At 34.7% G+C, this 22,249-nt stretch overlaps 3 protein-coding genes and 1 long non-coding RNA gene across 4 annotated transcripts; 3 read left to right on the top strand and 1 right to left on the bottom strand.

Annotated features, from left to right (window-relative positions):
* The first annotated feature begins 955 nt into the window (after positions 1-955).
* On the top strand, positions 956-3,075 carry LOC115978996 (capsanthin/capsorubin synthase, chromoplastic-like). The gene has a single exon (XM_031100936.1). The coding sequence runs from the start codon at positions 1,489-1,491 to the stop codon at positions 2,992-2,994; it is 1,506 nt and encodes a 501-aa protein (XP_030956796.1). The 5' UTR covers positions 956-1,488; the 3' UTR covers positions 2,995-3,075.
* A 100-nt stretch (positions 3,076-3,175) lies between these two features.
* LOC115979004 (proline-rich extensin-like protein EPR1) lies at positions 3,176-4,844 on the bottom strand. The gene has a single exon (XM_031100945.1). The coding sequence runs from the start codon at positions 4,606-4,608 to the stop codon at positions 3,670-3,672; it is 939 nt and encodes a 312-aa protein (XP_030956805.1). The 5' UTR covers positions 4,609-4,844; the 3' UTR covers positions 3,176-3,669.
* A 4,564-nt stretch (positions 4,845-9,408) lies between these two features.
* On the top strand, positions 9,409-16,559 carry LOC115995105 (KRR1 small subunit processome component homolog). The gene is made up of 6 exons (XM_031119541.1): positions 9,409-9,564; positions 9,672-9,776; positions 9,981-10,091; positions 10,383-10,451; positions 14,867-14,955; positions 16,427-16,559. Exons 1-6 carry the CDS (start codon positions 9,409-9,411, stop codon positions 16,458-16,460), a joined length of 564 nt encoding a protein of 187 aa, XP_030975401.1. The 3' UTR covers positions 16,461-16,559.
* A 1,118-nt stretch (positions 16,560-17,677) lies between these two features.
* Positions 17,678-22,085, top strand: LOC115979014. Its single transcript, XR_004088916.1, has 8 exons — positions 17,678-17,763; positions 18,249-18,338; positions 18,423-20,592; positions 20,738-20,820; positions 20,937-21,019; positions 21,164-21,382; positions 21,515-21,595; positions 21,689-22,085. It is a non-coding gene; the product is annotated as an uncharacterized LOC115979014 (long non-coding RNA).
* The last annotated feature ends 164 nt before the right edge of the window (positions 22,086-22,249 follow it).

Raw genomic sequence — 22,249 nt, 5'->3', positions numbered from 1 at the left:
ACAATTAGATAATAAAAAAATTGTTGACTTTGTGGTCCATCGTCCATGGTATAGCCTGATAGGACTAAATAGAGGATGGTTTACATAATGCTAAGCTATTTATGTATTTAACAGTGGTATTAAGTACTTTGTACTTTTCCTCTCTACCTAGCCTATAGTGATTTGTGAAACAACTTGCAAATTAGATCCCTCAACCCAGCCAGGGGAGGAGGGTGCCGATGAGTCATGTGTTTTATGTTTTGGCGGCTTCTGAGCCGAATGTAGATGATATGACAAAGCAAAGGAGTGTTTTTGCCGCTACAAGAATGCTCTCAGTGCTTTCTCAAAAAAAGAATGCTCTTAGTGGGTGTGTGTCATGTGTGTCATGTGTTTTATGTTTTGGCGGTTTCTGAGCTGAACGTAGATGATATGACAAAGCAAAGGAGTGTTTTTGCCGCTACCAAGAATGCTCTCAGTGCTTTCTCAAAAAAAGAATGCTCTCAGTGGGTGTGTGACACCCAGTAAACGTACAAGATGGAATCTGTGGGGTCCTACGTGCCTAACTCTCCATTAAAATTTGCCCCCCAACTCTGGTGGGTGGTACACCACCAAGTAGGCTTCTACCCAATTTGGCAAACTCACAATACCTGTAAACCATTGACCCCATCAACCACTCTAAGATATCTTAAGTACCCAACAAATTTTATAATTTTTTTGGGTTAAAATACATGTAACATTGTGAGGTTCACGCTAATATCAGCTAGTCTACGACAATTAAATTGGCTAATTTGATTCTTGATTACCTAGAGAAAGAAAAAAATTCCTATCAAAAAAAAAGAAAGAAAATTGAGTAATAATTTAGGGATCATCAAGTGGGGTTTAGGGATCAAATTGGCCAATTTTAAAATATCTTGAATTTGATTGATATTAGTCTAAACTTCAGGAGCACTGACTGTATTTTATCTTTTATTTTTTTATTATTGTTAAGATAATAAATTATAGTTGGTGTGTTAATAAAAATATAGTAATAATAGTCCATGTAAAATGGTTTCACATTGATCACAAATTCACTTCCAAGTGAAGTGTAAAAGGAAGGGAAAAAATAAAGTGAAATTCATCGTCATCATTATGGTGCAAGAATACTATAGAGTTCATTACTAGTGCTTCTGTGAACAAAACAAAGCCAACTTGATGGATGAGACAGTGAACTGGGTCTGATTTATCCTTTTTTGTCATTTTTATTGGAGATTCAAACATTCAATGTATAACTTGGTACGCCCTCTATAATTCCCATTATTTAAATCATAGGCATCAAATGCCGAAATCAGGTTGGCAAATAGGTTGTGCTTGTGCTTGGGCTTGTGCTTGTGCAGTATCATTTTCCAGATATATTTTGGATTCCTTTTTGCACATATCTCTCCCATTCCATTTCTTCCTTTAAAATACTATAACAGAGTTCCACTTTTGCATTTACCTTAGGACTAAGTCCTTCCCATCTCCCAGAATTCCATGGGGACTCTTTTCAGGCTATTTTCACCACCACCAACTACACTATGTACTAACAAGTTCTTCCTATCACCTAGTACCCCTTCAATCTCTTTTCCAAGACCCAATACCACATCTTCAACAAAGAAGCATCAATATTACAGAACTCAAAGCAGCAAGTATGGAAATTTCCTTGACTTGAAGCCTGAAACTACACAACCTGAAAGTTTGGATTTTGATCTCTCATGGTGGGACCCCAAGTCTGATAGGCCCCACTTTGATGTGATCATCATTGGGACTGGCCCAGCTGGACTTCGTCTTGCAGAGCAAGTGTCTCGCTATGGAATCAAGGTATGTTGTGTTGACCCTTCTCCGCTTTCCGTGTGGCCAAATAACTATGGTGTTTGGGTTGATGAGTTTGAAAGCTTGAAGCTTGAGGACTGCTTAGACAAAACATGGCCTATGGCTTGTGTTTATCTCGATGAAAACAAGACCAAGTATTTAGACCGACCCTATGGTAGAGTTAGTAGGAAAAAACTAAAAACGAAACTAATGGAAGGGTGTGTGTCCAATGGTGTTAAATTTCATGAGGCTAAGGTTTGGAAAATTGAGCACCAAGAGTTTGAGTCTTTCATTATGTGTGATGATGGGAATGAATTGAAGGCAAGCTTAATTGTTGATGCGAGTGGCTTTGCAAGTAGTTTTATAGAGTATGATAAGAAAAGGAATCATGGGTATCAGATTGCTCATGGAATTTTAGCTGAAGTGGAAGAACACCCTTTTGACTTGGATAAGATGGTTCTTATGGATTGGAGAGATACCCATCTGGGAAATGAGCCTTATTTGCGAGTTAAAAATTCAAGGTTTCCTACTTTTCTATATGCAATGCCGTTTGATTCAAATTTGGTATTTTTAGAAGAGACTTCTCTGGTTTCTCGGCCTGTGTTATCCTATAAGGAAGTGAAGTCAAGGATGGTAGCAAGATTAAGGCATTTAGGAATTAGAGTGAAGAGGGTATTGGAGGATGAGAAGTGTTTGATCCCAATGGGAGGTCCACTCCCAAAACTCCCTCAGAGTGTAATGGCAATTGGTGGGACTTCTGGGGTTGTTCACCCTTCAACAGGGTACATGGTGGCTAGGTCAATGGCTCTGGCACCAGTCTTAGCTGATGCCATTGCTGAGTGCCTTGGCTCAACCAGGATGATCAGAGGGCAGCCACTTTATCATAGAGCGTGGAATGGCTTGTGGCCAATTGAAAGGAGGTGTAGAAGAGAGTTTTACTCTTTTGGAATGGAGACTTTATTGAAGCTTGATTTGGATGGAACAAGAAGGTTCTTTGATGCTTTCTTTAATTTGGATCCTTATCAGTGGCAAGGCTTCCTTTCCTCAAGGTTGTCCCTTCAAGAGCTTCTTCTACTAAGCTTATCTCTGTTTGGACGCGCCTCGAATATGTCCAGGTTTGATATTGTTACAAAGTGTCCTGTGCCCTTGGCTAAAATGGTGGGTAAACTAGCAATAGAAACCATCTAATGGTGGAAGGTTGTAGAATTTATATTGACTCTGTTTCTGTTGCTATTTAAGAAATTCAAAATTGTGGCATGGCATCTCCTTTTTTTCAAGGAAAATTTTAAGCAGGAATTTTACACTTGTTATTTAAGAACATTATTAACAGCAAATGAATTTATGGAATAGATATATGTTGAAAAATTAAAGCTTGCAGCTATCGATTGTAGAAGATTAAAATACTCGAGAGATTTGCTTAATTTTAATTATTTAATGCATGGCCTGTTGATGACAAAGGATAATTAAGTTAAATATTAAGTGATATCCACTTTGTGATGGTTGCTTTGGCAATAGGGATATGGAAAGTCTGAAATGTGCCGTAGAGCATGATCTGCTTATATGAGTTTATGATGATTAAGTACCCAGGAGTTGATTCTCAAAAAAAGTACCCAGGAGTACTTAATAATTTTCCTACAATTAATCTATGCTTGATGGAAATAACATAATAGAATCATTATTGACTTAATAAAACAGACGTCTTCTATATTAATGCCCTCCATACATTTTATTTTTTCAAAGTAAGTATTACTACAAGCTTGGCTTCAATGAGATGCATTACAGAGACAGAGAAAGAAACTTTTTAGTCTTAAATAGACATCTTTTGTAATAAACTTACTTGAACTTTAAATGGACTATAGTTGATTATGTCTGGTATGATGGTGGAGGGTATCCATATGTTGGAGGAGGGCTTACTGGGGGTGTATAAACTAGTGGAGGAGATGATGGAGGCTGTTTTGTAGGTGGTGTTTCTGGAGGTTTAATAGGAGGTTTGGGGGTAGGTGGACATGGATGAGGTTTAGGCGTTGGTGGAGGCAAAAGTGGAGGACTAGATATTGGAGGAGATGGTGTTGGCGGTTGATAAGTTGGAGTTGGAGGAGGTTTTTGAACTGGTGGTGATATTTGTGGAGGGGGTTGATGTGCCTTTGGTGGTGGGGAGGTTGGAGGTGGCTTGTGGGTTGGTGGACATGCTGGAGGTTTGTGAGTTGGTGGGGGATGACTAATAATTGGGGGAGTTATGGGTACTGGTGGTGGCTGATAAGTTGGGGTTGGAGGTGGCTTTTTTGGTGGAGAACAAGGAGGTTTTGGTGGAGAAGTTGGAGTTGGTGGTGGCTTTATTGGGGGAGAACAAGGGGGTTTTGGTGGAGCTGTGGGTACTGGTGGTGGTTGATAAGTTGGGGTTGGAGGTGGCTTTATAGGGGGAGAACAAGGGGGTTTTGGCGGAGAAGTTGGAGTCGGAGGTGGCTTTATTGGGGGAGAACAAGGGGGTTTTGGTCGAGAAGTTGGAGTTGGAGGTGGCTTTTTTGGGGGAGAACAAGGAGGTTTTGGTGGAGAGGTTGGAGTTGGGGGTGGACTAATTGGAGGTTTTGGTGAAGGAGGCCGTCCATGTGTTGGCGGATTTGGGGATTCTAATGGTGGCGTCAGAGTCGGGCTAGGATAGTCATAATCCGGTGGAGGGTATAACCAAAAGCACGCCGGGTTGAGTCTATGGCCATTGTTGGGAAGTTCAGCTGCAACACAGTTATCGACTAAGACATTGGCTAAAACTAGTAACAAACTTAGACATGGCTGTGAGAATCTCATTGCAGCCTAAATGGGAAAGTCTATACAATGCTACTTAAATGAACTAGTAGAGGTTTTGCATGCAAGACTAATGGTCGTGTCAAAGGTGGGATTGACTAAGATGTGTTCAAGATCTAAGCTCAATTTATGGACAAATGAGTGGCAGATCTATGCATGGCAGTTACAATATGTGCCAATAGTTTCGAATTATTATGGATCTTCTGGAATTTGGCTAGCTGTGTTTTGAAATTTGTCAATTGGTCATTAATTACGATTTTTTTTTTTTTTTATGTTACTTTTTCAAAAAATTATCTTCAAAGAGACTTTCTAATTTCTATAAATGAGGGTCTTTTTTTTTCTTCTTTGTTTTTTTTTTATGAAGAAAGAGAAACCCTCATCTATAGAAATTAGAAAGTCTCTCTAGATAGTAATAATACCATATCAAATCATAAATGAGGGTCTCTTTATGGTAATATGAAATTAGCAATAGCATTCAAGGCAAACCTCCTCTTTCTCAAAATTGGCTAAAAGTCGTTTAGCATCTTAATTCTTAACCAGCTAAGAGTAATGAGATAGAAATTATGAACTCACTGAACTTTATGGCATGTCCTTTTCCAATCTAAGGATTCAATTTAAAATTAAAATTCCCGCCTCAATCCTTAAATGGTATTGCACCATATCTCAAACTTTGTTTTATCCCTTTTCTTTCATGATTGATGAGGGGAAAATGTTGAGTTCTTATGTGCAATTTTTTTTTTTTTTTTTTTTTTTATATCTCACATTTTCTAAATAAAATTACCATATTTTAACCAAGTTTCAACAAATATGTAAATAAATATTCGGCAAAAGGTTACATCTAAATGTATTTAGATGAGTGAGTTTCAATTAACTCAACTGATAAAGTTTATTTTTGTCAAAAAAAAGACAAGACAAAGAGTCATATCTTAGAGTGGATGTCATATTTATCAAGATCTATGAAAAAAAAAAAAAAGGGTACTTATTAGAAGGGATAATGATGAGCATCTTTAAAGGGCATGGATCTATGTTGCACTTAGCTGTCCCCTCGACAGCTCTTTACCACTATGCATCACGGAAAACAGTTGGAGTTTTGGACTTGGGAAAGGTAACAAAACCGTTTTCGAATCTCTGATTAGCTTTTTTAATACCAAATTAAATCATATCCATTTGTGCAGAAGGCAAAAGGAAGCTAGCTCGGACAATTTTCAATCTAAATATGAGAGTTACATTTTATTAAATACCCGTTTGGATTCAGCGTCTGCGTTTTTTTTTTTTTTTTTGAAGCGCGTTTCTTTGGCTCTGGGCATTATTCAGTGGGTCTCATGCACTGTTCACAGGACCCACAAACCTCTTTTTTCAACAAAACTTTCATTAAAAATAGGTCCCACGACACTATTTACACATTTAAAAATTATTTTGCTATAGTGTTTCCAGTTTTCAATTTTCAGCAAAGTGGTATCCAAACACATGGGTGTGTTTGGAATGCACATTTTCTGTGCATTCCAGCGTTTTGCTGAAAAATGGTGGGTCCCGTGCACTATTCACTAGACTCGCAAATACTTTTTTCAGCAAAAACAACTTCAAAACTAGGTCCCACGGTACTATTCACATATTTAAAAATTATTTTGCTACAGTATTTTTAGTTTTCAGCAATAAGCGGTATCCAAACAAACCCTAAAGCTTTTTTTTTCCAGAACGTGAACAACATGATTACATAAAGGATTTACAAAGCTAAAATAAACATCTCTTAAAGCAATGGTGACCCATTTTATTTTATATCTTCAACCAATCCCCATGTGGAGAGATAAGTTTTTGTGCTTTGTAAAGAGGAAAAAAAAGGAAGAAAAAGGAGCACAATCCCTTTCAACCATGATTGTAGACTTAGATCCTGCACAAGGAATGGACAACATCACCATAAAACTGCATTCTCTCATGAAAACAACCATTGTATGACTCTTCATTTCAAAAATACTCATATTTGCTTAAAAAACTGCCAAAGAAATGAGTTAGAAATCTCCAATTGTCGATCCTTCAATATCTTTGTCTTGTCAATAACAAGAGTAGGGCTTCATTGCTTGGGCTTTCCCTCCTCATGGATTGAGCCACAAAGAACAATGCTAGAGCAACATCGTTTCTATAATTTGATAAAGTGATAAATTGTTATTAGAGCAACATCGTTTTTACTTGTGCCCACCAGACCATCACTAATGCCATTTTTTATACACCAATCACAATAGGTTGCATAAGCAGTTGCGAAAAATTGTGTAATAAATTTACTGTTCTCTAAATAATCAATGCATATAAATTTAACTAGTAGTTTTGCTAAAGGTATGTCACAAGATAACTAAACTTTTGCTTAACAACTTAAACTTTTGAAGTATTAAATTTGATTTATTGTTTTAAAAAAAAAAAAAAAAAAAAAAAAAAAAAAAAAAAACTATACACTACACTATAGAGTTTTGAAAATTCTATTCACCCATTTTGTTCATTGAATTTTCTTAAATAGTTGAATGAAAGCTCAAAATGTTTTAGTAGCCCTAGCTAAATGGCCCATCTTATTTCCTAATGGATAGGTTGAGTTAGTTTTAAAATTGTCATTAGTTGGTTTAGGGATTTCTCAACCTTGGAGAGTTGAATTGGATTTTTAAAAAAAAGAAAAATCAGCACACTTGTATCCCTAATATTATCCAATATTAAATTGTTGTTTAAACCATAGGTAAGTACCCTTCTCCAAAACCACAATGCCAATCACTTATAGAGTCCCAGTAGTAGGGGCATGTTAATCGAGATGGAGCTAAGCCTCAAAGGATTGAAAGAATAACATATGTATATAAAACGTTCACAATTGTTAACGTAACAAATTGGGATTGAAGTAACATTACTATCATATATACTTAGTTTTAATATCATTTTCATTAATGCAAACCACAAAATATCACCTTTACAAAAAAAAAATATATATATATATATATATATATATGTGTATCTAAATTGATTGGGATTGAAAATTACCCGTATTTAAAATGGGTCTAAGAAGTTCTAAAATGTTTTATACATTTATACAACCAAAAAAAAAAAAAAAAGTTTTATATATGGGCAAAACCTCTACTAACCGTTTGACTCCTCGTACTAGTTGGCTCCACCCTAACCTATTTATTTTCGGTCACTTGATAGTACTTCCTGGAACCGACTCGCACCCACAGCTTAAACCGAAAGCAAAGCCTCATTCACCAATCTTCTCCACAACTTTCAGGTAACCCTTCTGGCGGTTTTATATGTTTCTGTCTTTCTGTCATTAAATATTTTTGGCACAGTGCAAATTAATGAACTTATTGGTCAGCTTTTTCTTGCTTACTGCAGTTTCATTCGTTTTACATAACTCTTACTTAAGGGAAAAATTTGCCAAACAGACTATTTCTGGAAAAAAATTAGGAGCGTGGCATGCGTTTAAAGTTTTTTAGTAAGTTGAACTCTTTTTGAAATCGGGTAGCTGGAAAACGAACACTATAGTGGCGTTTTTTAGTGTATATAGCAGCGTTTATAGAAAACGCCACTATAGGGAACCTATAGTGGCGTCTTTTACAAACGCCACTAAAAAAAACGCCACGATAGTGTCTGTTTTCCAGCCCAAAATCGAGTTTGCCAAACTCGACTTTCAAAAAGAGTCTAACTTACTAAATAACTTTGAACGTGTGCCACGCGCCTAATTTTTTCCCAGAAATAGTCTGTTTGGCAATTTTTTCCCTTACTACTTAAGTCTGACTCACCATTATAATAATTCTTACTTATTTTTAATAAAGTCTGAATTTTTATCAAACATGAGACACAACTTGTATCACGTATAGATAGGAGTTATACACAAACTTGATGCCTTATGAGACAGTAGTTAATTTTTTTTTGGAAAAAAATAAGCATTAAACTTTCTACTAGCAATGAAATAAACTTATGTGCTTGTTGAGATAAGGGGTTTTAAGATTTAATAAAATGACATTTGCTACCTATTTTTTGGTTGAATTGCAATGGAAGGCTCAAAAAACTGATTTTTAATTTAGTGATGTCTAAGCTCTCTGTTTGGCAAATGAGGAAAATTAAGTTGTTTGATATTGTACTCAAGTATCTCAACCATGGTCATGTGAGATGGGATGTTTATGCTTTGTATATATAGCCATATTAATTCCAATCATGTGTGGCTTTAATTAGCATCATTGTTTCAGATCATACTTTTTTGTGTTTCAATGGTTGAAGCAAGGCTACAGATATCTGTAGCATACTTTCTCTTCCTCTTTAATTATATATGATCATTGATTCATCTCCAAGGGGAAAAAAAAGAGGAACTTTCCATTACATGTGGGTATGATAAGAATAGTGACCTTTATAGCATGTGAACATACTATTGGAAGCTAAGCAAAATTTACAATGCAGCTCAAATGGACCTAATCTAATATCTTCCTTGGTTTTAGTTTTATTGGATCTAATTGTGTATTGGAGGGGTTTGTTTGCATCGTTTTAGCTAGATGCTACTCAATGTAATTTCTTATTTAAGCTTTCTATGGTTTCTGCAGTAACTATTGAATCCCAGCTGAAAGGGTAAATATAAAGTGGGCTTTTGTTTTTGGGCAGTGTTGGCTTATGTTTATTTGGAAGCACTTCCTAATATTATTTTGTTTTTTTTTTTTTTTCTTCAAGTGGCTTGATTGGTTTTGTCAAGAGAATAAGTGGATGGAACTTGCAGTTAATTTTATATATAATTTCATTATGAATGTAAAATTATAGTTGTCCAGATAAGAAAAGATGAATTGGGCAATGGAGCATGAGAACAATCGCGACATTTCACAGCAGCCGAAGATGAAGCACAAGGGGAAGCACGACAAGCCGAAGCCATGGGATGATGACCCCAACATTGATCGCTGGAAGATCGAGAAGTTTGACCTGTCTCGGAATGAAACCGGAATGCTTGAAGTCAGCTCCTTCTCCACTCTCTTTCCTCGATACAGTGGTCAAATCCAACTTGGCAGTTGGTTCATTTTTGGTATGTTTTTCTTTTTTGGGTATTTGGCTGAATTCAGGTTTCTGGTTTTCAATTGCTTTGTGCAGAGAAGTACTTGCAAGAGGTCTGGCCAACTGTGAATTCCTCTTTGAAAGAGTATGGCATTTCATGTGAACTTAATCTGGTAAGTTTCTGTAAATTTTTCTTTTTTTTATTTAATTAGTTTTGGTAAACAAATTACTACTTTTAAGGGAAATTTCTATGGATTCATTTGTTTAGTGAAAATTAATCTGATTACATTGCTAGATATGAGCCAAATGTGAATTATTGTTATCATTTCTAATGTATATGTGTTTTTCTAATATGTTGTATGATTCATGTTGGTCAGGTTGAGGGGTCCCTGACAGTTTCAACAACCAGAAAGACCAGGGACCCATATATTATCATTAATGCTAGGGATCTTATTAAGCTTTTGTCAAGAAGCTTTCCAGTTCATCAGGTACAACTTTTGACCTTTTTTTTTTCTCTTGTTTTCATATCTATACTGTATGAAATTTCTGTAGCATTTCAAAGGCATGAAATTGTTACTGAGATGATGTCCCCCCCAACCCTTTTAGCTCTTATACAACATTTGATGGCAAGTCTTGAGAGAGCAACATGTAAAGTAATTTTGCTTGACTCTTTCCTTCGATACTATATTAGTAGAAACTCTCTTGTGACACAACTATTTTATTTTGGCTACTTTTTATCAGTTGGTAATTTTTAGCTTTTGCACAAAATTTGTTGGTAGGCAATAAAAATACTGGACGATGAAATGCAATGTGATATCATCAAGACTGGCAACTTGGTCCACAATAGGGTATGTATTTCTTAAATTGCTTCAAATTATTGTTATCTGTTGACTCATATTTCTTAATAACATAGGAGATATCTGGTTTCTTAGTAACTAAGTAGGTATTTGGTGCAGAGTCTTGCATATTCTATTATGTTAAGCTCTTGATACTATCTCAATTATATTTTTGTTTAAACTTTGTGGGTTTTGTTAATTAGTTTTATTTTATTTTTTGTTTGAATATTATTTTTAGGTGTCATTGGGTTCACAGAATACTATTATTCCTTTGAAAATCAGCATTCTCGGAAATTTAGATTCCTAGTATTAGGTGCTTGGTAAAGTGGGATTCCCGCATCTAGTTTGCCATGTAACATTCCTATCTAATTCCTAAGAATATAGCATTCTCATGTTTTGCAAAACCAAAATATCTTGAGAATGATATCCAATATACCTTTGGTGCAGCGTAAACAACACACTACATATACTCACCAAAATGTAGAGACTGGACCAATTGCAAGTTATGTGTAAAACATTATAGACCATACGCGCACACAGGATAAACTATGATAGGTGCCCTGTCAATCTTAATGAGGACTCAACTATTTTCCCAATGTTTGTGAAATTATGTATTCAATAGGTTGAGGACTTTTAGACTAGAGATAACATAGTGAAATGTATCAATCAAACAATTTTTTCCTATTAAATATAGATGTTCTGTTTCTGCCAATATATGCACTGCAATCCAGCATCCAAATTCACCACAAAAAAGAAGAAGGGGGTGGGTGGGGGTGGCTTCACTAATTGACAATAAATTTGGAACTCGTCTTTCTTTAAATTTTACATATTTAAGTGGACAATCTTGATATATATGTGTATATATATATATATATATATATATGAAATTCAATAATGTTTAATTTGATAAAAATTTTGACAATCTCACCGTTGGATTATATGTTTTTAATCTCCATTTTATGTAATTTCTTACAAAGATAAGGGATACGTGGAGATAATGTGTTCTAACAGTATGTCAAAATGCTTATTTAATGAAAAGTAATTTAGAGGTGCAGCATTGACAATGAGGCATATTAATCAAACAATCTTTGCATGAAATATAAATAATTTTCTATATCTTAAGAATTTATTTGAAACATGTTCATATATTAAAAAGAACACAATTCGATATAAATTAAGCATAAACATTTTGATGCTTGACCCCTTTATGGAACACATAAAGACTAAAAAGTTTATGAAATAGTTTATACTTTCTAAAGTAAGTACGAAAAAAAAAAAAATTCTTTAACCACTTTAAGTACTGTTTTAGAACATGCAATAATATTTTAAAATCATCTAAGCTTAAAACAATCTTATACAATAGCAAATTTTATAGAAAACTTAGTTAAAAACTCATTTGTTCACTAAAGACGGTTTAGTTCAAAACATCATCTTGTTAAAAGTCTTGTAACTTAGTGGCATTGCTTGGTCTCCTTCATAAGGAGAACCAGGGTTCAAATCCCCCCTCTCCCATTTATTGTAACACTTATTGTAACGGTTGAATTATTATTATTTTAAAAATATTTTCAAAAAACCTCCACAAGTATGTGTGTGTGTGTATATATATATATATTTGATAAGTCAAAACCTCCGCAAATATAGTTTTGAGCATTCTTTTGTGTAGTCTCATAGTGGAAGCTAAGAACTTCCCTTATAGAACTTTTAATTGTCCATCTTTAACTCCTAAAACACATGCATCAAAACTATCTAATAACCACCTTAGAATGCTCTAACTTGTTGTATTTGTACCACATTAAGACTTACCTATTTATATTTAAGCTTTTCTGGATACAAAAATTTAGAATATTGTTTTATCAGATTGGGGATGACATCCTTGGGGAGGTACATTTTGAAGCTCTAAAAAATAATCAATTTTCGTGGTTACAAGCAGGTAGTTTTTCTACCTTAAACCTGTTTTTTCACAAAATAAGCTTGTCATGTAGAATTGGCCATTCTTTGTGAAATTTGTCTCTTTAATGCTGAACATTCACAAATAACCTGAAATGCTAAAAGTATCGTAAAATTTAAATCAATTCTTGGGCCTAGGTCTAATTTTTGAATTAGTGTGCAAGACTGATTTGTTAAGCGAAGACAACATCTAAGTGGAGTAGTAGTTTCCTAAAATTCTTAAATCTCTTTGAGATATTCTTTTTAAGAGAATTACCTAATTCTATCAGCAGTCTAAAGTCCTTGAAGCATTTGAATCTCTTTAATCGCAATTTCATAGGGGAAATTCCAACATCACTTGGAAATCTCACTCAAATTACTTATTTAGATCCATCAGAAAACAATTTTATTGTGTCAATTCCAGCATCACTTAGAAACCTCACACAAACTACTTATTTAGATCTAAATGAAAACAAGTTTAGTGAGTCAATTCTAACATTACTTAGGAACTTCACATAAATTACTGATTTGGATCTATCATCTAACAGTTTCAGTGTTGAGATTCAACTGCCATTTTTAAATTTTACGTGTGTTTTTAGCTGACACATCAAGCTAACAATTTTTAGTTATTGGGAAATATTTTAATAGATTTGTTGCTGTTGTCAATATTGGACTTGCCGAATCCCTACCATTTATACCTTAAAATTTTTTTTTGAAAGAAAGATAGAAAACTTTGATTGACTTGACGGTATATAAAATATAAATGTTAATCTAAAATTTTCATCCCATCTCATAATTTTTTTTTTTTTTTTAAATCAATCAAACTCCTTGAATTACGGAACTACGTTGATAGTGCGGCTTTATTATTCAACCGTGAATTGCACGTGGTCTGTTCTTAATAAAATATTCTCAATCGTTGTAGAAAAAATTGTTTTTTCAATTCCCAGAATCATTCATTAGTAAAAAGTGGCGAAATGCGCGCTATTAATATTTTTGTCATTTGCATTTTTAATGGGTTAGAATATTTTAATATTTTTGTCATTTGCACTTTTAATGGGTTAGAATATAATTTGGTCAAGATGACGTACAACTCACGTTTGAATAATAATAAAGCTTTAATGTCAATGTAGTTCCGTAATTTAAGGACATTGATTAACTTTAAAAAAAAAAATGAAAGAAAGATAGAAGACTTTGATTAACTTAAAACAACAATAATAAATTGAAAAAAAATAAAAAAAGAATTTTGATAACAAAGATAGAAGACTTTGATTGACTTGGCCGCCTATATAAATGTGAATCTAATATATTCATCCCATCCCATGCCTTACCGATAACATCACCAAATATTTGCGTCTTTCACTTTTTTTTTTTTCTTTTTTTTTTTTAAGGGTATCAATTATCAAATCAAAATGGCAAATGTTTAAGTTGGAAGTATTTCAGTCTGCTACTTTCCTTGCTCTTCTTCCATTCTCAGTTCCCCTTTTCTTCTTCCTTTTCTTCAAACTCACAATGCTCTGCTCTACTCCATTTTAATCACTCTCTTTCTCTCAATAGTTCCGCTTCTCCTCCTTCTTCTCGTTATACATCTTATCTTCATATGTGTTTTAATTCTTATCCAAAGACAGGGTCTTGGAAGGAGGATAAGGACTGCTGCACTTGGGATGGTGTCGTCTGTGACAATTCCACTCGCCATGTCATTGCCCTTGACCTTAGTTGCAGTTGCCTTTCTGGCTCCTTTCATTCCAACAGTACCCTCTTCCTTCTTCGCCATCTCAGGACCTTGAATCTCGCTGGGAATTGGTTCAATTACTCCCTAATTTCATCTGAGTTTGGCAAGTTTCAGAGTTTGACTCATCTTAACTTATCTCATTCCTGGTTTGATGGTGAAATCCCATATGAAATCTCCCAGTTGTCTTCGCTTGTTTCACTTGATCTTTCATACAATTATGCATTATTAATCAAAACACCAGTTTGGAAAAGAGTCATTGGTAACCTTACCCAGTTAAGGGAACTTCTTCTGGATGAGACAAATATGTCCTCAATTACACCTAGTTCTTTGATGAATTTATCCTCCTCTTTGACAACTCTTAGTCTCGGTGGTTGTAGTTTGCAGGGAACACTCGAAATAAACATCTTCCGCCTTCCATGTATACAAACCCTTGATGTTGGGTATAATATAAATCTTGAAGGTTCTCTTCCAAAGTCCAATTGGAGCAGTACTTCCCTCAATTTCTTATCACTCGATCATACAAATTTTTCAGGAGAATTACCTGATACTATCGGCAGTCTAAAGTCCTTAGAGTATTTGTATCTCTCTGCTTGCAATTTTATAGGGGCAATTCCAACATCGATTGGAAACCTCACTCAAATTATTAATTTGGATTTGTCATATAATATAATAGTTTCAGCGGTGAGATTCAGAAATTGCCACTTTTAAATTTTAAGTGTTTTTGGCTGACACATCAAACTGACAATTTTTTTAATTATTGTGGATTCAACAGGTTTGCTACCGTTGTCAATATTTGACTTGCCAAATCTCTCCGGTTTATTCCTTGAGCACAATCAACTTGTTGGTCCCCTTCCTAATCGCGTAAGTGGTTTGCATCTCCTAATTCATCTCTATTTAAGTTCAAATTTCCTAAATGGGACACTCCCATCTTGGTTATTCAGTTTGACCTCTTTGGTGATGTTATCTCTTGATCATAATCAATTCATTGGTGAGATAGGGGAATTCAAGTATGATAATTCCTTGGATTCCCTTGATTTGAGCTATAATATGCTACAGGGCTCTATTCCTAGCTCAATATCTAGACTTGTGAACCTTACTTATCTATCTCTCTCATCAAATAACCTACAGGGCTCTATTCCTAGTTCAATATCTAGACTTGTGAACCTTGCTTCTCTATCTCTCTCATCAAATAACCTGAGTATTATGTTGAACTTAGAATTGTTCTCAAACCTCAATAATCTCATTTTTTTCAATTTTTCATATAACAATTTATTAGTCAGCATCAACAACAATCTAACATTTACCTTGCCCAATCTGGAGGAATTGTACTTGTCTTCTTGCAACATTAGTGAATTCCCAATTATCCTAAGAATAGCAACAAATTTACAGAGCTTAGACCTTTCCAATAACAAAATTCATGGTCAAACTCCAAAATGGTTGGGAGCTGTGGGGAGGAATTCATTAATATTTCTGGATCTTTCTCACAACTTTTTGACAAGTATAGATAAGATTCCTTGGAAGAACCTACAAATTGTTGATATTCGTAACAACTTGCTTCAAGGACCATTCCCCACGTTAAATGCTCTTAACCTCTATTATCTCTTTGCCTCCCATAACAATTTAACTGGGGAAATTCCTTCTTTAATTTGCAATGCAAGTTCCCTTGAAGTTCTAGATTTGTCCCATAACAACTTTAGTGGCACAATTCCAAAGTGTTTAGTACTTTCTAATGCACTCTTAGTGTTGGATTTGCGAATGAATAGCCTTAATGGTTCCATACCTGCAACATCTTCAGAGGGAAACGGATTGAGGAGTATTAACCTTAATAGCAATCAATTGGAAGGGCCATTGCCACGATCTTTGGAAAATTGTACAAACTTAGAAGTTCTAGATCTTGGAAACAATAAGATAAGTGACACCTTCCCCTATTGGTTGGGAAGTATTCCAGAACTGCAGGTTCTAGTCATTAGATCAAATAAATTTCGAGGTCGTATAGGCAATCCTAAGTCCCAATTTCCTTTCCCAAATTTGCGAATCCTAGACATCTCTAACAATGAGTTTAATGGTCCTTTGCCAAGAAAATATTTCAAATATTTGAAAGCCATGGTGAATGTGGATAAAGGAGAAGTTGAGTTGAAATATATGGGAAATTATTATTATCATGATTCTTTGAATGTGATGATAAAAGGGTCGTATATTGAGTTAGTGAGAATCCAAACTATCTTCACAACCATTGATTTTTCAAACAATAGATTCATAGGGGAGATTCCGCAAATAATTGGTAGCCTTAATTCACTCAAGGGTCTCAACTTTTCTCACAATAACCTTACAGGTTGTATTCCATCTTTGTTTGGAAATTTGACTAATCTTGAATGGTTAGACCTCTCTTTCAACAAGCTCAGAGGGGAGATTCCCAAGCAATTGGCAGATATTCCGTGGCTTGCAGATTTAAAGCTATCACATAATCAGCTTACAGGACAAATACCTTCAGGGAAGCAATTCAATACATTCGACAATGATTCATACACCAATAACTTGGGATTATGTGGATTTCCATTGACAAGAACATGCAACAACCACGAGTCAAAGCAACCGCCACCATCGACCTTGCAACAAGAAGACAACTTAGAGTTAGAGTTTAAAAATGGGTTTTGTTGGCAAGCTATATCCATAGGTTATGGATGTGGAGTGATATTTGGAACATTAATGGGATATCTTATGTTTAAAATTGGAAAACCAAATTGGATTGTGAAGATGGTCAAACTAGAGCAACATATTTTGCTTAGAAGGCTGAAGAATAATGCCAGCAGAAGCGGTGGAAGAAAATAACAAGTCAAAAATATTTGTGGGTAGATTTGTTAGAGTTTTTGAAGAAAGTGTCAAAGGCATGTTGTAACTTTTTGTAATTCGCGGAAATCACTTTGATTTCATGAAAAGGTTGGGAGTCCAAGTAGAATGCATCTCTTGTGCGTTTTTTCATTTCTAGATAATGGAATTTTTTTCAACCATGGAAGAAATTACGGACATGCTAGAATCTGACTCCAATGGAAAGGAAGAAACATACTCTGAATCTGACTCAGATGGCAAAACCCAGCAGAAAATGGAGCTCTACCCCAATTCCTTCCATATGTCAGAATTGGGATAAAGATGAAGCTTCCCTTTCTACTTGTCATCTTCATCATCCTTATTCACTCTCATGTTCTTTATCTTTCATGTTTCGCAAAGGCATAGGACACCATTCATTGCCAAGGTATGCCTCCTTCTTTAGTTACATCTTCTCTCTTTGTCACTTTTTTCTCTATTTTCTCTAAATGTAAATGCTCATTCATAGGGAAATCAAGCTGCTGAACTTTGTCAATATTAATTATAAAATAAGTATTTGATTTTTTTTTTCTTAATTTTATTTTAATGCAGCTGGTTGGTGTTGTTGCTATTGAAATAATTGGTAGGCCCAAGATTCCTTTCCACCTTGATTCTGGCTTTCAGTTGTCATAATACTTGTATTTTAATTATCCGATTTTTTTTTTTTTTTTTTTTTGCTTTAGGTGCACAATTTCTGCTTTGCTTAGCATAAAATGCCCAGTAATGTGCAAGGTTAGTACCTCTGATGTTTTGGAACGTATCAATAACCTTTGTGCTCTTGAATAGTTCAAGGCCTCTGTGTAGACAGTAAGGCCTCAGTCTCTCTTGCTTATTTATATTGTTGGGTTTTGTACCATATCCTTATATATTTAAAATTTGCTTTTGTTTTTCATGTCCATTTTTTGATTCTTTGGTGAATGCAATTCTTAATATTTCAATGTTGTGGAATTTATGACGGTTTTTAATTATACACTTGCTATCCATGTTAAATGTGAGTATTGTCGATTCTTGACTAAAATACTGAAAATGTGAATTTAATTTGATTGAAGATTCGGGATGATTTTGAGATTATATATAGAAATTGGGTGAGCTGTAAGTCAACTTGTAGGTGTAGACTTGATATCATTTCTTCTCTTATTTGTAATCTTTGAGTTTTGATATATGAATGTGGAGTGAAGGTATATATAAAGTATCTCACTGTATAATTTTTTTGGCTGAATAGTTTCACTGCATTCAGTATAAAGGAAACTCTCCTGGTTTTATTTATTTATTTTTTTTCTTTTCCATTTTAGCAATTGTTGGTATGCAAAAGGTTAATTTTCTTCCATGCTTCAGAGGAGGATTTGGAGCTTTTTTGTGGATCTATAGGGGAGGTTACAGAGGTTAGCTCCATTTCTATATAATGCAATCTTCTAAGTGGCTTTTGTGAAGATTTATATCAATGCCACTTTGGTCTGTGCCAACAGGTTCGGATTGTGAAAGGCAAAGATTCTGGTGAGAACAAGGGCTTTGCATTTGTGACCTTTAGAAGTGCAGAATTAACTTCTAAAGCCTTTGATGAGCTGAATAACACTGAATTCAATGTAACATAGTCTTTTGTGCATCATTTATTATTGCCTTTTTCCCCGCATAGGCTGAGGACTTAACGGCAAGTTGAATATTGAATTTGATGTAAAATTATTATTGTTAGCTAAAAGATTAATGTGAGTATTCCTTAGAGCTTTTTTAAGGTTTCTATTATTATTATTGTGGCCGTTTGCTGTTATTTATGAATGCTGCAATTGTTGAATGCTTTTGTGTAAACTCTTTCTCTCCTGGTTAAAAAAATAAAATGTTCAACATCACAAGCAAAGCACCGTTTGTTCATTGGTAATGTTCCTAGAAGCTGGGGAGAGCAGGATCTAAGGAAGGTTGTCCTGGAGGTTGGGCCTGGAGTTATACTGCTGTTGAACTTATTAAGGTCAGTGTGAACTAGTTATACGTCTTTAGGGTAGTTATCATTAATAGTTGAGATCGTTTATTTCTTTTTTGTTTATTTTCAGAACTCCCAGTGCCTTTAAAAAATTTATGTTTTACCACAGCCAGTGGTTTAGTTTTTTTGTGCCAATTACAAGTGTTTTGTACTCAATTTATTAAACTCTTGGTCATAGGATGCTAAGAATCCGAGCAATAATCGGGGCTTTGCTTTTGTTGACTACCATAACCATGCATGTGCCAAGTATTCAAGGTAGAAGGTGATGAATCCAAAATTTAAGTTAGGTGATAATGCCCCAACTGTGAGCTGGGCTGACCCTAAAAATGCTGACTCTTCTACTGCTTCAAAAGCCTTGTAAATTTTTTACTTTGTTTATAAAAAATTTATAGCTTCCTGTCCACACTTGAGGACCAACTATAGTTAAACTAATTGGAATTGAGCCAGAAATTTTTTTTTTTTTTTTTGGGAGGTGGGGCGCCCCCGAGGGGGGGGGGGGGACATTAGTAAAATTATTTATATAATAAGAATAATTCTTCAATCCTTCATTGAAGAATTAAACATTTGATGCTTGACCCCTTTATGGAACACATAAAGACTGAAGAGTTTATGAAATAGTTTATACTTTCTAAATCAAGTACCAAAAAAACATTCTTTAACCATTTCAAGTACTGTTTTAGAACATGCAATAAGAATTTAAAATCATCTAAGTTTAAACAATTTTAAACAGTGCAAACATTGTAGAAATCTTAGTTAAAAACTCATTTTTTCACTAGAGATGGTTTAGTTCCAAACATCATCTTGCCAAGAGTCTTGTAGCTTAGTGGCATTGCTTGGTCTTCTTCATAAGGAGAACCAAGGTTCAAATCCTCCCTCCCCCACTAATTGTAACAATTGAAATTTTTATTAAATTTTTAAAGTTCATAAAATCATCTTAAAATATGGGAGAGCGGTTAAAACATCGTTTGAATTTCAAATTTTCATATTCAAGACTAAAAAGATTATTTTGAAATAATATAAAAATCATGGAGTTTAAGGCGTCGACTTCTAAGAACCTAATAAGCATACATGTGCATATCATGCATAGTCACAACTGCTCACAAAGCCTCCACAAGTATGTGTGTGTGTGTATTTGATAAGTCAAAACCTCCCCAAATATAGTTTTGAGCATTCTTGTATGTAGTCTCATAGTGGAAGCTAAGAACTTCCCTTATAGAACTTTTAATTGTCCAACTTCAACTCCTAAAACACATGCATCAAAACAATCTAATAACCACCTTAGAATCCTCTAATTTGTTTTATCTGTACCACTTTTAGACTTACCTGTTGATATTTAAGCTTTTCTGGGTACAAAAATTAAAAATATCAATTTATCAAATTAGGGATGACATCCCTGGGGAGGTACATTTTAAGCTTTGAAAAATAATCAATTTTGGTGGTTACTAGCAGGTAGCTTTTCAACCTTAAACCTGGTTTTTACAAAATAAGCTTTTCATATTGAATTTGCCCTTCTTTGTGAAAGCTGTCTCTGTAATGCTGAATATTCACAAATAACCAGAAATGCTAAAAGTATCGTAAAAGTTAAATAAATTCTTGGGCCTTGGTCTAATTTTTGAAGTGGTTTTCAGAAGTGATTTGTTAAGAGAAGACAATACCATATCAAGGTGAATAGGCTGGCTCAATGTTTTTACTGTAGTTGGTGGTTTCCCTTGAAGACCTATTGACAGTTATTTACACCTGAGGATCTGTTGTCATTCTCAATCTCTGTTTATATCCCTCCCCCTCTCCCACCCCCCCCCCCCCTTTTAGGTTCTTATGATGAAGAAGGAACTTGAAAAGGATCCAGCACTTGCACACGAAAACTGGGATAGGTTTCTTCCGAAATTCAAGAAGTAATTCATCTACTACATTTTTTGTTGTATATATTATATATATAATCAATTTCTTGCAATTTCTTCTGTCCTTAATATTTCCTCTATTTTAAATTTCCCTAATAACTTTTTCTCAGGAAGAATGTCAAACAAAAGAAGGTTAAGACTAAAAGAGAAGAAAACATATACACCTTTCCCTCCTCCACAACAACCTAGCAAGGTGAGTTTTGATCCTCATGCGATTCCCTTCTATGGTATTTAGATAGAACATTGTATGCCAATTTTTATTAATATTTTTCACCATTACTTATCAAAAATAATGATCTATGGTATTTTCAAATTGATGAACAATTGGCAAGTGAAGAATTCATCATGACTCTGAAAAAGAAATCATCAAAGAAGTGGCAAGAGAAACAGGAGAAGCAGATAGAGAAAACCACAGAAAACAAAGAAAAAGAGATTCTGCATTTATTCCCCTAGAGGTTGTATTCTAAGGCGCTTTATACTCAATCATCTTCATTCTATTGCTGATGAACTTCAAGTCAAATAGCTCCTCTTAGTGTTTCCAACAGAGAAATCCAAGGTTCGAATCCCTTCTCCACTACTTCAAATGTATTAAAAAATTGTCACCATTTTATTGACATTTTGAGACTAACTCTTTACTTAATTTTCTATCCCAATGACTTTCTATCAATTTTGATTTGACAAATCTCAGGAACCAAGAAAGATGGATACAAAATCTGAGGATGATAATAAAGATATGGGCCATATGGTAGCCAAGGCCATGTCTCTGAAGGTATATAGGATCATGATACCATGAGACTTGGCTTATCTTACTTTCTAGGACTTTTCTATGTTAATGTAATTGCTTAGACTGGTTATTCTACAGAAAAAGGCAGAGGAGTTTGGGAAGCAAAAATCGGTTGAGAATGTTGAAACTGAAGCCTATATTGCTACAGCTGGGGAACCTTCAAAAAAGAAATCCAAGGGTGCAGAATCTAGAGCGTGATGAATGTTAATGCAGAAGCTTATATTGCAGCCTTGACAGTCTTATACTGCAACCAAGCTTGTATCCATGGTTCTTAGATGTTGATAACAATGAATCAGGCTTTAAATTTTGCTGTGTATGAGAACCCATTTATTGAAGAAGAAAATCCCCTTCAAGCCCTAACATTTATGGGGAATAGAGAGAGCATCAGGACCCATTTCTTTGAACTTTTCAATAACAAACCTACATTTTAAATTTCTGGGGCCACGATCATCAGATTCAAAGAGGAGGAGGAGGAGGAGGAGGAGGAGGAGGGGGGGGGGGGGGGGGGGGCAAAGATCTAAAAAGTTATGGGAAAAGAGAGAGCTGCAACAATTTAGGGTTGTGAATAAACTAAGTTATTTATGAACGGCTCGAGTTTCACTTGAAAAAAATCTTGTTTACGTTTGTTTATTTCAATTT

The sequence above is a fragment of the Quercus lobata genome, chromosome 1, assembly GCF_001633185.2.
Source record: "Quercus lobata isolate SW786 chromosome 1, ValleyOak3.0 Primary Assembly, whole genome shotgun sequence".
NCBI lineage: Eukaryota > Viridiplantae > Streptophyta > Magnoliopsida > Fagales > Fagaceae > Quercus > Quercus lobata.
The sequence above is the reverse complement of the archived record's forward strand: the minus strand, read 5'-3'. Positions and strand labels throughout refer to the sequence as shown.

Coding starts and splice junctions, on each gene's coding strand:
- LOC115978996 (XM_031100936.1), top strand. CDS start 1,489: ATGGGGACTCTTTTCAGGCTATTTTCACCACCACCAACTACACTATGT.
- LOC115979004 (XM_031100945.1), bottom strand. CDS start 4,608: ATGAGATTCTCACAGCCATGTCTAAGTTTGTTACTAGTTTTAGCCAAT.
- LOC115995105 (XM_031119541.1), top strand. CDS start 9,409: ATGGAGCATGAGAACAATCGCGACATTTCACAGCAGCCGAAGATGAAG. Junction 9,777..9,980: donor TTTCATGTGAACTTAATCTG/GTAAGTTTCTGT, acceptor CATGTTGGTCAG/GTTGAGGGGTCCCTGACAGT. Junction 10,092..10,382: donor GAAGCTTTCCAGTTCATCAG/GTACAACTTTTG, acceptor ATTTGTTGGTAG/GCAATAAAAATACTGGACGA.